The 17464-nt window shown below is 39.8% G+C and overlaps 1 protein-coding gene across 5 annotated transcripts in view; it reads left to right on the forward strand.

Annotated features, from left to right (window-relative positions):
- The window catches only part of KCNQ5 (potassium voltage-gated channel subfamily Q member 5), a gene marked incomplete at both ends in the record, with an annotated part of 282555 nt that overhangs the window by 232308 nt on the left and 32783 nt on the right, over positions 1–17464 (forward strand). For all 5 annotated transcript variants that reach the window (XM_080342254.1, XM_080342250.1, XM_080342253.1 and 2 more), the window contains 4 exons: positions 4366–4541; positions 4967–5092; positions 12807–12917; positions 14824–14919. In XM_080342254.1, the coding sequence (XP_080198380.1) occupies positions 4366–4541; positions 4967–5092; positions 12807–12917; positions 14824–14919 (509 nt within the window). The remainder of the gene's footprint in view (positions 1–4365; positions 4542–4966; positions 5093–12806; positions 12918–14823; positions 14920–17464) is intronic.

Raw genomic sequence — 17464 nt, forward strand, 5'->3', positions numbered from 1 at the left:
AGGTTGGACAATATACAAGTGTGATCTATTACACGCATAAGTTCTGGGTTCATCTTTTTTTATTTTTCAGGGGGCCCTCAGTTGTTAACATGGTGGCTGTCAACTAAAAAAACTTTTCTAGATTACTATTAACGAAACTTAACGAATCTCAACAGTTTCTTGAGAGGTACTAGGTGAAATGTCTGAAGTGTAAGAATTCAATTTTTAAATTTAAAATTTAATTTTAAATAATTCATTTTTTGAAATGTAATTTGAACTTACATTTGAAACAATTTGAAATTTGAAGTGTTCAAAAGTGAACATTGCAAAAGCTGCTGAGAAGATCTGAAATCTCAGACTGGAGTTAACAAGGGACGATACTGTCTGCAAGGATAAATATATAAAAATATTTCTAAAGAGTGAATAAAATCAACATCATAGCTGAAGAGATGCTTAATGTTTTGGAAGATCATACACAAGATATTAGTGTGGAAAAATTCAAAGAAGTAAATGAACATCAGAAACTTCTGTCTTCTAAAAAATCATTACAGAGAAGTTTGGATTTATACTGCCCATTACTCATTCTCACATCCCAAACTTTCCTGGTGCTTTACAGCAAGATACAGAGTGAAACTTTAGTCCCTGTTAAATTGATTGAAGTTTTGCTGTTTGCTTCTCGATTTTCCAGTTTTGCCACTAAAAGATAAAGAGGAAAATATTGATAGAAGTTGGCTAAAACCTTCTTAAAATACAGAAATGCCATGAAGATTTTAGCTAAATTCAATTGGAATATGAAAGGAAGTTTAGAAAAATATTTTGGTCTCTTACTTAAAACAGAAGAAATGGCACCTGAGGTATTTTGGATAAAAATTTGGCAGGGAGAGAATCATAAAGTACTTAACTTTTAATTTTTTCCAGTATGGGTATGTTTAGATAAGAAAATGAAGCAAGTTTAACATATTCAGAAGTGACTTTCGACTGTTGCAAACTTTTCTTTGGGCTTTGATTTCATTCCAAGAGGGCTTTATTTTGATTTATCTTACACCTGTTCCTGGCAAGTTAAACTCTTCTGAAATAATGTGCCTGCCTGCCTTCCTGCCTCCAAGGGAAACGCAGCCAGGGGGGCCTGCCCTGAGCAACGGACACACTCTTCCGTTCCCTATTCCCAGCCTCAGGATGGTGGGGGCAGGTTTTTGGGGGTGGTGTATTGTGAAGAGCTGAAGAAGATGAGAGAGTGAGGTGTGAAAAAGCCACCAGCAGCCTGGGAAGACTCTCTTCCCTCCTCCAGCTGTTTCTTAAACATGTGTCAGGGTGTTTTCTGCTCACTCATTTCTTCACCCTCCCCTCCTTTGCTTGTCCTCATCCCTACCCTCGATCTAGAAGGGTTTACACAGATAGATAACCTCTTTCGAACAATATTTTAAAAAAGGGAAAAGAGAGCTATGCTGCTGTTGGCTTCTCTATCTCTCGTGATCAGAAGGGACCAGAGACCGTCAGCAGGACAAAGGGTTCCCAGCAGTGCAGGGCAGATGCTATGAGGAGCTGCCAAAACTGAATTAATTTGAATTTTTTGCACGGGGATACCTCCAGTAAACTCCATGTTATAAGTCAGAGCTCCTGGAATGGGAAGGAATAAAGGCAGGGGCAAATAACTACCATTTGTAAAAAACTGTCCTACTGAGGGCGGTTGAGCGTAACCGAAACCCTCAGTAAGCACTTTAATAATTTCCAGACCAAATGCATAATTCATAATATTTGGGTGACCTTACTCTCTTTTAGGTTCTGAGAATGATTTGCAGGAGTGCATGCTGCTTTTCTAATGATATCTGATTTACTGGGAGCCAGTCACCAATAATTAAAAATGGCTGTCACATTGCTGCTCTGCTTGGAGCAGTGTGGAACAAGCCAAGCCAACCTGGCCCTCCTGTTAGTAACCAGGGACACTCCTTCTTCAACACAGTCGATGTTGCTCAAGGCTTTCTAGCATACTCTATGTGAGCCTCAGATCCAGATACACACACCTAAATATAGAAGTTTGCTTGTGAGTGAGTACATGTGTGCTACGTGTCTATACTTACAGTATAGTCGGTTGAGCTCTGGGGCTTAGTCCAGCAGAGTACATAGAGGTGCCCCCTGTTACGTGATATTCCCTGCCGTCCAGTGACTTCTCCTGAAGGGCACAGCCTTCCCAGGTCTCAGAGCATAGCTGCCAGACCTAGGGGATGTCTCACATACCTTAAGGCATCTCAAATGGCATTGGACGAATAAATCCAGGCAGCTGAATCAAGCCTTTTTTGTACCAAGCCCAGAGTGTGAGTCATCTGGGCAGCCGGCAGGAGCCTTCCTGAGGATTAGCTGCACTTCCCTCAGTTGACGTGATTTCCTTGTGCTGCATGGGGAGTTTAGACACCTGCTTCACATGAAGACACCCAAATTTAAATGTCTTCACGTGGAGCTGGATCTGACCCCATCTATTTTTCTGATCTCCATTAGGATTTGTGATGTCTTTAACCTTTCCTGGCGAGTTACCCTGCTTCTGAATTCTCACCCATACCTGGTGTATCTGGTTGCTGTGCTCTTGAGACTTGTGCTGTGCAGAGACATTCCAGAATACTTCAACCATTTCTGGCTCTTCCTGATCTCTGATCTTGTTGGATTTACCTCTAGAAGCAAATCCAGCTCTTTTGGTAGACAATTATACTGCAGCCACCTATGACCCACCTGTGTAGTAGCCAATGGCATTTTAAAATGTCAGAGCAAAAGACAGGCAGAAGGTCAGCCTGGCCTGACACACTGTGGCCAACAGTGACACTGGCCAACAGTGACAGAAGCCAACAGTGAGCGGTCAGGGAAGGTGCAGGGCAAGCACACAACCGTGTTTCTCCGTAAGAGTCTCTCAGCCTCCAACTGCTTGCTAATTGGAGACATCCTGGACCAGAAGTTGGCCCTTGGTATTACTTAGCCCAGGGTTAAATTTTCTCCCATGAGATCATCCTACTGGCTTTGAACCTGTCTAAACTTTCAGTATCTTGTGACAAGGATTTCCACAACTTAACAGGACACTCCTTAAACCACAGGTTGTCTGTACCCTTTGTATTGTAATAATAACCAAGCCACCCATAGGCAAGTTCAGAGAAACCCAGGAGGTTTGCAGGCAGAGGTACTTGGATCTCAACTTACTTTGGTGGCTGAGCAGAATGAACCAAGGCTAATTCCTACTCTACTGGAGCAGGCTAAGGAAAGAGTGTCCTGCTTGTAGGTACAGCTGGTCTCTCCCACCACTCGCTTGCAGGGAGCCTTTTCACTTACTGGGTCATTCATGACTTGTAGGAGCTATGCTTGGGACAAGGTGAGTGTTCATACCCAACACAAAGGAAGCAAAACTTGTGTCAACAAGAACTTGCTTTCAGTTCTTCACTGGCAAACATGGGGTTAGATTATCCTTGGATAGAAACACCACAAAATCCTAAGATTTAAACCAAGTATTTCTTACAAAGGCTCTTTAAGCTTTTAAAGAAGGTCAGGCAATTGATGGTGAGGTGATGAAGTAACACAGAGGTTGTTCTGTCCTTTTCCACTCCCTGCACAATGGTGTGCCTGCCCCAGTCATCATAAAAGAACATTATTCCTCCTCACAGCATCTGTGTGCCATCACTGTGCCTCTTCTCCTCATCTCCCTTTAAATGTTGTTCTGGCTCAAGTGGCAGTTGGCTGGTTAGTTCATGCAGAACGAAACGGTCTCACAGTTTGAATCTGTGACCTGAAGAAATAAATCCTAACACTTGCTGGGTTTCAACAAACTTTCCAGGCCGCCAGCTAGAAGGATGTCCCTGAGTACCCAGCACTGTATCGCTTCCTTTCCAGGAAATGGTACATCAGGGGAGTTGTGTTGAGAACCTACACGCTGCAACCATGCAGTGTTTGTGCTCATAGGAAATTTGTATGTGTGCTTGTGGTTCTACTGAACTCTCACCACTGGGGCTGCTATCTATTTTTCTTACCTTTTTTTTTTTTCCTTTTTTTACCTTTTCATAGGAAAAGTCTCTATGGGAAAAGATATAAAGGGAGAAAGTTCTAGTCCATGTGCTGATTTATACAGTTTGCTACATCAGGCTTCAAAGCTCCTACATGAGGTTCCTTCAACACTGCTTCTCTTATCTATATGTTTTAAAAATTACTACCCTCAGTTTTCACCCTGGAGGCTTCTGAGGCAGTTTTTGACACCTGACCTTATATCCCTATCTCAAACAGGAATCTCAGTGCTTTGGATTCCCACCCAGCTGCAGGAGGGGTCTCTATTTTGTCCCCTCATACAGCTCATGTTACATGTATGTGTTATTTACTGGTACTTGGACATTAATGATTTCTGTAATGTATTTCTTTCAGACATCATTGTTCTCATCGCTTCAATAGCAGTTGTTTCTGCAAAAACTCAGGGTAACATTTTTGCAACATCAGCACTGAGAAGTCTTCGTTTCCTACAGATCCTTCGTATGGTGCGCATGGACCGAAGAGGAGGCACTTGGAAATTATTAGGTTCAGTAGTTTATGCACATAGCAAGGTATGTAATCATAAATTATTTTCTCTTGTTCATATCTTCACTTAGTGCGATTCAAGAGGAGCCCAAAAAAATAAACATTTAGCATTTTTGAGCAGAATACCTAAAATTTTCTGAAATAACATCAGTTGTAATGGGCTTCAGGATAGATACCTTAGTTAAACACTAAAAGTTCTAAAAATATGTTGAAAACTTTGTCCTTGATACGCTGTTGTAATTCAATATATATTGTTGAAGTTGCCGGAGCATCAAGCCATAGGAGTAGATTTGGTCCAGTTTTAGAGAAAATTTGCATCCGTAGAGAAGCATTTGACTTTTAACTGCCTTATTGCCAAAAATGTATATAGATATTTTCATTATGTCTTCCTTGAAATGGCATTCTATTCAATCTTTCGAATGGATATTGATCTCTGATTTCTTTTATCTAGGAATTAATCACAGCCTGGTACATAGGATTTTTAGTACTCATCTTTTCATCTTTCCTGGTTTATCTGGTGGAAAAAGATGCAAATAACCAATTCTCCACATATGCAGATGCTCTCTGGTGGGGCACAGTAAGTACAGAAAAATAGTATGGACTGTTAACCCATATGCTAGAGTGCTCTGAATGTCACCTGCTGTGGATTTTAACTTAGTGTGCTGTTCAGTTAATTGTTTTCACTGGCAGAAAAATGGTCTGAGAAGCTCCCACCTCCAGCTGTTCATTTGCACATCCATCATTCATTTCACCTCATCCTGCAAAATAGCTGCTTATGTGTTTCTCCTTCAGACCAGACCACTGAACCTTCAAGAGAAGAAAGCATTTTATTTTTTAACCCAGATCCTTTCAGTAATACAGTTTGTAATATGGTCCCACGAAGAGCTGCTTTGATCCAAACCAGAGGGCTGTGAGCTGCAGTGCAGGAAAAGGAACAGGTGTCAGGAAAGAAAAAGGGAAAAAATTGTTACATCAGCTTTGTAGTGAAGTAAAGAGTATCATCAGCATACTTAGAAATGATGTTGTTTCTCTTTCCTCTGCACCTTTAGCAAAAAAAGCAAAAGTAAATATTCCCATTCTGGTTCACCAGTGTTCTCCAATTATTTTTACAGGTGTAGAAGCCCTGATTTAGTTGAGCTCATGCTTAACTATCAAATCAATTGTTTTTACCCTGTTGAAATCTGTGAGATCTAAGTACATGACTGAGTGCTTTTCTGAAAGAAGGAAGATTGTATCATAGAATCATAGAATACCAGGTTGGAAAGGACCTCAAGGATCATCTGGTCCAACCTTTTTTGGCAAAAGCATGGTCTGGACAAGATGGCCCAGCACATTGTCCCACTGAATCTTGAAAATGTCCGTATGAATGCTTACATGTTTAAATAAACTAGGCTTTAAATGAAAAATGAAAAACCAGGTCTGAAATTTTGCCTTTTTTTTTCTCTTTTAGTGGCACAATGTATAGGCTTTTTGCTTAAAGACGCCCTATATATTGAGCTAGACTTCTCCACCATGTGGGGCTTAGGAAATCTGTCCCAACAAAGCCTATGGCAGAGCTATGGCCAGGCAGTATAAAACTGCTTTTTTTTTTTCCTCCTTTCCTTCTCATCCTGTAGAAAAAACACCATGAGCTCTGAAAGTGAAATGGTAGTGAAATGATGCCTGTGAGATCATTAGTGCTGACATAACCTACAGCACTCATTAGTTTTCCTGGAATAAGTGCGAGACCTGAACCAGCCTCTGCCACCTTTCCTCATCAGAGGGATGCAGAAATGAAGCTTTCTCACCTCAGACCTTCTGCTAACAAGACTTCATTTGAACTCAGTAGTATCTGCAAGCAAAGACAATGTGCAGATGGACTGTGCAAAATCCTTTTCCAAAATGATTTTAATCATTGAAGAATATTTTTAATAAGTTTTGTTTTCATTTTCAGCAAAGGTCAAGGTCACATACTATTAGTAGGACTAGTTTATGTATTTGAAATTTGTTCATCTAAAGGTTAATAATTTGTTACATTTCTTCACTAGAGACTATATTCCTGTATTAACTGTGCACAAAATTGGGAGCTTGGAAAAGCCAGACCTAGGAGCTCTTATATGTGTATTTACAGATATACAGGAATATTTTTCCTGTAACTTGTCGCTTTAGAGCATCAATGCAGATCTCTAATAAAATACATTATTTTATCCTGTAATCCAAACACATGAAACAGTCATGTTGGCTAAAGTAATGAGAGAAAGTTTGCCCTCAGTCACACCACTGCGATTTATTTTGTGGTTTATCTGTCTGTAACTTAGAATGGAATTCAGCCGATGCAGGAGGAGTTTCACTTCTCTTCGAAAGCTGAGTTCCAGGTTTGGCTTAAAGCTTTCTGACCTGCCCTTATTGACACAGTTGTGAAACATCAGGCTTGGGGTGCTGGTGTCTTCGCTGATGGGTACCCTGACTCCGGCAGTCTGTAAACACAGTTGTCCCTTTGGGGGTGGCAGTGGGGACGTGGTTCTGCAAGAGACCCTCCTGAGGTCATGTAGGTGGGATGTGGCAGTGTGCATGGGTCTGGGAATGTGCATTTTCAGCTGCTTGATTCTCCAGGAAACATCCTCCACCTCTCTGCAACGCTGTGTTTGACTGAGCACTGCATAAGCAGGGAGTCTGGACTAAGCAGAGGATTGTACCCACCTGCCAGCAGGCAGTAGTGAGGGGACATGTAGCATGAGGATCAGGAAAGTCCCAGCAAACTCAGACCCAGCTCTGCTGTCCAACTGAAGCAGATGTCAGATCCAGATCCTTCTCCCTGGGCAGCTCTAGCAGCAGCAACAAGATCTTTGTTTTACAATTTGCTTCTCCACTACCTGCTGACTGCTATTTTTTAAGGAAAAACCCTGCTAAGAAATAATAATTGTATAAAGCAGTACTTACATTATTTTGTACACTATGAAGTGAAAATGTGTGACTCATAGGTCAGATAAGTGGTGCAACTGAGAAAATAGAAATCTTTTCTTGACATCAGCAGGAAAAATAACAAATTATAATAAAAAAAATGAAAACAAACTATACTGTATATTTCTATATCTTCTTTCCCCAGTGTGTGATATGAATACATTTAAATTTTTGATGTGCTTAAGTGCACAAAGTTACTGAAAATCAGTGTTCCCTCTTACCTGTTATCTTTGCCATTTTAATAATAGTATTTTTTGTATAATATGTAAAACAGTATGTGGGAAATGCATAACGTGCTTCTTAGTCATGGTTGTTTTTACTGCCAGAGTAACCCACATGCAGATTTTGAAAAGGTCAGATTGTGTGGCATTCTAGGGGAAATCAATGCTTAGTCTCATTGATTTGTTCATTTGCAAAAGTTGTTCTAATTTAAACCACAGAGTATCTACCAAATCTCAGACTGAATTCTGTGATGGAAGAGGTACAAGAAAGAAAAGACTGCATTGAAGTCAGGTGCAAATAGTTCTCTTAAATTTCAAGCTTTTACAGGCACTTACACCCCCCACCCCTTACAGGACTAGACCCAGCATGAAGTAATTAACCCATTCATTGATTGAGATTATTTGAAGGCCATACACTGCTATGGTCATTTCACTGACGCTGTTTTTGAAGCCCATCGTTTTGTACTGAAACAGAAGGCAAGATATGGCATCCTAATTTGTCTGCAGATACTCCACTGTATTTGCAGTGGCACACTGTACTGTGCAACCTGCAGTTTAAACATCATGCTAATTTTACTATAGTGAATATTCTTGTGGTTGCGGTCCTCACAGTGCAGCCCAACACAGCGGCACATGAGTGTGTGTTATATGAAAAGTTCAGGTTCAGAATTTGCTTTGATAGAGAAGGTAAATTCCTTTAACAGAGTAAAATAACTAAATGATATGGGAACAAAAGGTCAATTCAAAAACTTAAGTATTTCAAAACCAAAACATGCATGGTTTTCTGAGAACTGCTACTGCTAGCTAGAACGGTGTATGGTTAAAGTGGTATTTAGTTTCTATGTTAATTAGTTTTACCTGCAAATGTAATGCAATTAAGATTCCTGTCTGTCTTACACATTTGGCAGAGTTTCTCTTAATAAGTCATTATTTTCTAGAAATATCCAGTTGTTACAGTTAGATACAGAATGGCTCTGGCACTCCACAGTGACCTATAGGGGAACAAAACATCTTACGATGGATAATATTGTCACAATTACTAGCTCAAATGATGACATTTTTCCCATTTAATGTAAGGATAGCATGAGCAAACTACAGTTTTTTCAGTTAATTGGTGTCAGGTAAAGATTCAAAAGGTAAGTGCTGCTAGCAGAACATAAAATGACACCAGAAAGAAATGTTAGGTTAGAGAGAGGCCTCCTGGATCCTATCTCATCTAATAGAAGGCACCTAGATTTTATAATCACATTCATTATTACATTACCTTACTTACTATTAGCATATTTATTAGCTCCAGCAATGAGATATAACAGAAGTTTTCTCATCTTTCTGAGTTTTCAGTCTAGCCAGGTGATACTGCCTGCCTTGACTGGTCTATCAAGACACCTCATTTATAGAAGCAATCAAGATGGAGTGTTTTGCATCTGATAAAAAAGACAGGACTCAGATAAGCTATTTACCCATGTAGAGTGTGATCCAGTTGCTTGAACATAGGTGTACAGTGCCATGGGAAATCTCTTGGAGGGTCTGCTGCCTCTCCTGCAGGTGGTCCCTGTTCACATGCCCTACAGCATCTCAGTTGGCGCTAAAAATTTGTTTTCAAGCAAGACTGAGTCCTACATTTTAGGATAGGATGAGTTACCTGCTGGAGGAATCTGTTTCCATTGTGCATGTTGCGGTGACCAGGTCATGCTAAACACGTGTGTGTTTTATTTTTCAAGTTGGGTGAAATGAATTGTATAGGAACAAACTCTAAAAAGTTTGGGTTTTTGTCCTGGTTTAGGCTGCGGTGATGAGACACAGGGCCGCTCAGCAGGTATCCCTAGAAAGGCATGATGTTCACACCTTGTTATTTCTTTTACTGCATCTTGATCTTCTTTTTCATTACTTTGCTTCCTCTGACCAAGTCTCCTCTCAAATAAACAACCTGTCCCTAATTACCTTCACAGGTTTGCTAGAGATTTTGTAGTTCTGTGACCAAGTCACTCTTGGCCTTGTTTCGTACTGCTGATGCAGTCACTTAGGTACTGCTGTCCTTGTAAGACTGCAATCCCCAAAAGGTCCCAAAGAGTTTCCTCCAGTCACCTTTGAGCTTGGGTCACATCTCCCTTAACCACCCGCAGGATCCAGCCTTCCCTCACAGTGCTGGCTGTAACTTCTGTCTGCTTCTTACATTACTATCAGTGACGTCTGGAAATTTCACGTGTTGTCATGGTCTCACGTCTAGTAGTTTTCCACAACCTGCTCAGTTAATTTACCCTCAGAATAATGCCAGTCCAGGCCCGGCCAGTAGTTTAGTCATTTGCTTGCAGCACTAACAAAGATACTGAGGTTTATTCCTGAACTCGACCCTGAAGATGCCTGGAAAAATATTTTCTTAGTTGTGTGATGAGAGTAACATAAAATGAAGATCAAATCCATTTGTTCAGTGTTGAGTAAGATGATACGGCACGGTGCTGACACCCATACACCCATGTAAAGACCATCCTGAGATAAAACAGCTTAAAGTGAACAAGAAGCGACTGATACTCTTAATCATATACTGATACCATCAAGTCTTCAGGACCTAAAAGAATGGGGGGAAAGGCTTTAATATGGTCCTGTTATTTTATTTGGAGTAATTCCAGAGATACAGTCTGTGTGACTGCTCCTGGTTTTGGATTGCTCCCAGATGTCATATTCCAAAGGTTCAAGTTTATCTTTGGCTTCTTCGGAAGACAGTTCAGTGGCCATATCATTAATATGCAGATGACAGTTCTCTTTCCTTCTTGTCAGCCCAGGCAGGAGATATCTCTGTACTTTCCAGTGTCTGGCAGAGATAGGGAGCTGGAGAGAAGCCAAGAAACTGGGCTCATTCTGGAGCTTCAAACTGCTTCGCGATGACTGACCTGGAAACAAATTTTGAGAATTCATTTGTTCAAGTCCTTTGTTGCTCTCAGGGTCTTAATAATCTCAAACTATTCTGCATTTGCCCTCTGATGAAAAGAGCTGGGAATACCCTCTTCAGCAAACAAAGGAAAACCAAACCAAGCCCCTCTGCCAGGCCCAGAGTGTGGTTGCATCAGCTCACCTCTGCCAGAAAAGAGGGAGCTGCATTCCCATCTCCCTCCTTATCACTCAGTCTCAGCCATGTGCTGCCTTGTGCAGGCTCTGGAGCTCGTCAGGTGGCTCCGTGAGCTAACACAACAGCAGAAAGAAACCATGCACAAATGTGGATAATTCTTTCCACCATCCTGGGTTGCATTGGCTCTCCAAAGAGTCCAGCAAAAGCTGGGAAGAGGGAATGGGGCAGGGAAGTGAAGAGGAGCAAGGAAGGACAGTGAGACCTGGCAGGCATGCAAGGTGGTATGCCTGTGACCAGGCTCACATTACTAAGCCTGAGTCTTGATAACCACTTGAAATTTCAGCTGCAGCCTTAATTCAGATCGCTCTCTTTTAGTCACTGTGGCTTTCTGAGGGTAAATTACACCCGCAGCTTGTTCCCAACAATGGGAGCAATTGAAAGCACTGTTTACTATCTACAGAGCCCTAAATAGTTGAAATCTAATTACTTCCAAAAGACTTTCCTTCTTTTGTCCTGTGGTGACCCCAGCATTAAATAGAATTGCTTTGGCCGTCTTGCCTAGGAATGAACTTTGAGGAATCTGGAAGCAAAATAATGTCTCTAGAAGGCATTTTCCTGAAGAACTCGTTCCTGCCAGAATATTTGCTAAGCCTGAACTTGCCCACATTTGGTACACGATGTAAAATAATTCTCCCTGCACATGTTCTCCACTAACAACAGGCCCTGGAGTCCTTGGCTTTCAGCCTACTGTTGTCTATCTTTGTCCTCTAACATCGTGTGCCTTTGCCTGAGCACGCGTCCTGCAGCCTCCCACCCAGCTTCCAGAAATCCTCCACCCTGCCTGCACCTCCTCCTGCTGCCCGCACCAGGCAGCAGGATGGGTCCAAACTCCCCAAGGGGGAAGCACAGAGACATAGCTTTCTCCTGCCAGTCCAATCCCCAAGTTTGAGACTGGCACGCTTCCCCAGCCAGGAGCAGCCTCGAGGACATTTCCTTGGGTTGAGGAAGGACCTCAGCCACACACAGACATGAGAAAATAACCTTTTGCCTTGGAGACATGCTCTGTAAACCAACAACCACACACATCATTATCTCAGTGGCATTTGCATATGTGCTGCATTTCAACATGGCCTGCATCCAATGAGTGGCATGGGGAGAGCCCTTTCACGTGTACCAAATCATCTGCAGTGGTGCTTCACAGCAGGGGTGCTGGCTTTCCCAGCACGGCTTATGAAACATCTGTGTGCTGAGCTGCTGGTTGCACTCATGAAAGGATTACAGATGCCCTCCTCTTCCTCCTTGGCCTCTCCCCATGTAACTCTGAGCTAACATTGTCAACCAGCCTGAGGTGCGTCTGCATCTGCTGCTGTGTAGGAGTCTGTGAAGCTTCATGTCAGGAGTGATGTAGGTATATCTGGGCCTGTCATAAAGAAGGGGAAAGGACCAGAAACTTCTTAAAGTTCCTTCCAGCTTTGGTTAGCGGTTTTTGTGTTTCAAAGAATGATCCACTTCAAATGGTACTGATGGGCTTGTAGAAAAGACAGCTGCTTCTTGCTGTTCCTTTGAGTTTAGCTTGTTTGTGAACTTCAACCTCCTTTTAGACCTACTATGTTTTTCCAGAATAATCTCTGTAATTTATATTTGTGTAGTTATGCAAATAGATACAGTTATATCTCCCAGCTGGAAATAGGTGAAACACTTTTACATCCCTGGAAAAGAACACCTTTTTCTGCCTGACTCACATAATTTCCTGTCATGTGCCTCAACTTTAAGATCCCAGACCTTCTGGTTTACTATTTTTAAAACTTATTTATTGCTTATTTAGGTATTTTTCTCACATTTATTATTTATCTCAGTTTCATTCTGTCATCAACAGTATTAAGTTTTCATAGAAAAATGTATTCATATTAATTTACTTGTGTATGTTTTCCTTTTCGAAACAACTATATATATTTCATGTATCTTGGGTTATTTAGTGGAAATGCTGCTTTATGCCATGCAAATAATCTGCAACTAATCTCTCAGTGACTTCTAGTAAACCACATTGTTCATTCATTTCTTTTTAGATCACATTGACAACCATTGGCTACGGAGACAAAACTCCTCTAACTTGGCTTGGAAGGTTGCTTTCTGCAGGATTTGCTCTACTTGGCATTTCTTTCTTTGCACTACCTGCTGTGAGTATGCTTATGAAGTTTGTAAAAAGGTAATAGAAACTTCTGCAGCTCCTACCGCTGTTACGGTACAAAAAGCTGAAGGAACCTCTCTACATGAACAACAACTGTTTAAGGCTTTTTGCTCTGTGACAACACTGGTGCACTGCTATCCAAAATCCAAATGAAAGGTTTGGTGTTGCTGTCATTGCTTGAGTTTCGGGGAGTTCCTTTGGCAATAACAGAACTTGGATATAATCCTGAATTTGGTAGCATACTGTTGTTGAAAAATCCTTTCTTTTGTTATGAATTGTGGCTCATATATTACTGGTTTTCTTTCAGCTGATATGATTTTCTGAATTAGATTCTACTGAAAAAAAGTGAGATATTTCTAATAGGTTGTCTTGTACTACCATATTCAGGCCACCAACAGAGGGTAATAGAAGGCATTAAATCAACCAAAAGCTAATGTAATTGAGTGTAAAAATGCAACAATAGTTTTCTGTGAATGATTCTAAATAAGCATAAAATTTATTATGTTGCTTTTTTCAATGTTCGAGAGATTTTAATGGAAATGGGAATCATCAAATGATTGAAGTATAGTGTAGTTTCAGAAGTAACTCTTCATTTTTGTGAGTTAACTTCCTTTCTTTTTTAAATTAGCATTGAATAAACATGAGATCAGAAGTGACATTTGTATATTGTTGTATTGCATCCTGAATAACATATACAGAAAATCAATATTTTAATGCTAGGATTCATTATCTATAGATCACTATAAAATATGTATGTTATGACAATACATTTGTTTTCAGCCACACGGCCAAACCTAGACTAAACGTCAGCATTTGCCAACAGCCTTGAATCATCTAGTGTACTGCATTTATTTCTTATTCTAAGTACAGAGAGTATTTCAGTATCTCTGGCATATTATAATGCATTCTAATTATATTTATAATTGTAATACATTACCTATTTGTGAATATTTGGCATTTAATGACAGCTACTGTAATTAATTCTCTTTGTTACCTAGTCACCACTAACAAGAAAGTTAGTGTTAGCAGGACCACAATGAACATGTAAGAGATTAATAACCTTACATATTAGAGATGCCAGAACTTTTGTTCTCCATGTCATATCTATATACAGACACTCATTTTCATCACAAACACTTCTGTGTTGAATCTCTCTGTAAAGCAAAATATATGTGTGAATCCTGTGCATTTATAATATTAAGAATCAAGTGGAAATATTCTTCCTTATAATGGAGACACATCCAGCAGAAATATTACACTCTTTGCAAGCCAAGGAGGGAAACATTCTCAGTCTTTGGGGTCTCAGTTCAGCAGGGGTCTAAATTGTCTTACTCATTTGAAGGTAGAAAAGCCAAAAGGGGAGACATTTCATTGCCAACTTTTATCACCACCTATAGCATGAACACTGAGGACTATTTAGATGGGAAAATGAGAAGAAATGGTCTTAATTTGTCAAGCAAGGCATATTATATCTTTTCAAATTCAAAAGTTTTGATAAGCACTGCAGATATGGGCTTTGAAGTTCATATAGAGTTGGCATATCTGGCAGCTGGGCATTTCATCATTCCAGGCTTAAATTCCTCTGAATATTCCTGCCTGAATATTTTACACATAGATACATATCTGTGGCCCTTAGAGTTGCAGGAACATAGTGTAGCACAAACCCAAACAATGGTTGGGATGTGTGGTCACTGGTAGCACCACAGATGTTGCCTGTTCAATATGAGCCTTCTGCTTCACCATGAACGGGCACTGTTGTTGAGCCTTATACTGTCATAAATGTGTTACCTGAAGCAATCATGTGGCGTGACACCTTCACAAAACCTTTGCATGTGATTGTGTATATTTGTTGAAAAAACTGCCTACATAATGATAAATGGTGTATTGTCTTGTAGGGCATCCTTGGCTCAGGATTTGCATTAAAAGTGCAGGAACAGCATCGTCAGAAGCACTTTGAGAAAAGAAGGAATCCAGCTGCCAGTCTAATTCAGGTAAATATGAAATCAGTGAAAAGGTAACAGTAGGTGGTTCAAAGTACAAGTTTTATTTTTTCAGTTTGGAAAGTTTTGTGGAAATAACATTTAACGGATTGGTTATTTTAATTAAGTTTGTTCAGCGATTGCTGTGTGCTGCCATAATTGTGTACATAGCATTTATATGCTTAGTTTTTAGGTTGTGCTATCCATGATGAAGAAACCAAGTCAAGGATGTCAATTGCATGCCTGCAGTTAGTGAATTATGTGGAAAAATAGAATTGATCCCTAGACAGCCCAGCTGACAGCACAGCACTCTGGCCTATATTAAGCTACTTTTCATCTACTGTCAGGGTTTAGGGTGCTCCAGTGAGTCATGTACTTGGTGAAAATGAAAAGTGTCCTGCCCAGAGAATTGCTTTCACTATTAGTCAATTCAAAACTTGGAAATGTAGGCACTAGCAATTCCAGAATGTCTGAAATTGTCTGAGGTGGTTTCACTGAGCTGGTTTCAGCTCTAATATTGACATGATGGTGCAGATCTACAATTTAGAAATATTTTTTTTTAAAGCAAAAGTGGCATGATATTGGTTAAACAGCTGGTTTGCATGTTTTTTTCCTTAACTTGCAGCCCTAGTTTAAAATGAGAAAATCCTCTAAAGAATGATTTTGCACCAAGCTTTACTCTACGTGATTCACTGGAAAAAAAAAAAAGGGGGCGGAGGGAGAGGAAGAAATAGCCCTCTAGCATTCTAGTTTATTTTCTTGGGATACCAAGTGTTTTATGGGTGCTAGTTACACTGTGTTTTTTTAATTCTGAAATAATAAATTCAAATAAAGAAGCTGAGCATGAATATACTAGAGTTCCATTATAAGTTCAGGATAGATGCCAGGCTGTCTTTGAAGCATTCTTAAAGTGAATAAATGTTTTCCATTATTACTCTTAAATGATTATTAAATACTAAATATTTGAGATGTAATATTTATTAGAATAATTAATAAATATAAATCCACTCCTTTTGGATCTATTGTACTAGAGAATGTCTGGGATATTTTCTTACACATATATTCTAATCTACTTCTTCCAAGTTTGGCTACCAGAGGAAACACACATTAGATTTAGCTTTTGGATGTAGTTCTTATTATTGAATGACAGTCCAAACAAAATATTAGTAAGACAGCATGCTAAATAGATTAAGAGTAGCTAAGCTGACTGATTTCACAAAGTGACTCTCAATGGGCAAAAACACTGCGGAAGGAAGACATTTGTGGTAGGATCCCAGCGATGAAAGTTGTTCAGCATTTACATGTTCATTTTCATGTCCAGCATTTTCAGTGGTCTGGAAATTAAATGAAGTTGCTGATGGAGATATTTGTCAACAGCACAAGGCCTGGCAGGATGGTAAAGATGAGGGCAGGCACATGGGAATTAACCTGAGGATAACCTGGGTGACTTTGTCCAAATGGCTTAATTTACCCAATACAAAACTTGATCAAGAAACAATGAATTCAGACTATTACAAGAGGACTCTATCCTAATATTAGTGACTCTGGAAAGGATTTGACCAAGGATGAGAAACACAGAGGAGAAAGAGTGAGGAAGAAGAGTGAAGAGCTTCATACGAGTTCCCATTATGTTACTCCAGCTGGTTTATTACAGTTCTTAGGTAAAGAACCAGAAAGGTAACAAGCAGGAGAAGGTAGATATTATCACTGTATATGGTGATGCTGGTACTAACATGCTGCATATTAACTCAGCATCTACACTTTGTAAATGAGACTGGAAAATTGGAGAAAGCAAATAAAACGTTGGAAAAACTTAGTCCAGTACTGGAGAAAATTAATAATTTATAAATGCAGGATGTGTCAGAACTTCGTATCATTGCCTACTGTAACACTTCCTGCACTTTTTAAAATTATCTGTTGTGGATGTTGATAATGAACTACCATGGAAATCAGTGTGCTTTAGCTCACGAGGATAATGCCTATTTTATGATCAGTTACTCTGTAGAATTAGTCTGTGCTAACTCCTCTGTTGCCGTAGGTATGCTGTCTGCTAGAGCCTTTACTTAACTTACATTATCTGTCTTTATCACTATAGAAAACTGGAATGTTTCATAGGGATATACTTTTCTCAATATATTTAACTTGTGACAAATAACCAGTGTGAATATTATTTGAACATAAGAGTACAGCGAGCAAGTACTGAAACCTACAGGACTGTTCAATGTAGGAGACAGAAATGTAACAAGTGTCTCTGGCTATAACCCAAAACCAAAGAGTTTCAAATTAAAATAATGCAGAAATCTTTGACAATGACAATCATCAACCAGTGGAATGATTTACAAAGTAAGTGACAGGTTCTCCATCTGTAGATGAAGACTAGATATATTTCTGGGAGATATGCACTATGAAAACACAGATATTAGATTGCATACAAGAATACCTGGATGACATTTAATGGTTGACAATACACAGAAAGCGCACATACTCAGCTAGTACAAATTAATTTAGTTATGCTGACATCAGGGAAGCTGTTCCAGTTTGTAGACCTGAAGATTTG

The sequence above is a fragment of the Nesoenas mayeri genome, assembly GCF_963082525.1.
Source record: "Nesoenas mayeri genome assembly, chromosome: 3".
In the NCBI taxonomy this organism is placed as follows: domain Eukaryota; kingdom Metazoa; phylum Chordata; class Aves; order Columbiformes; family Columbidae; genus Nesoenas; species Nesoenas mayeri.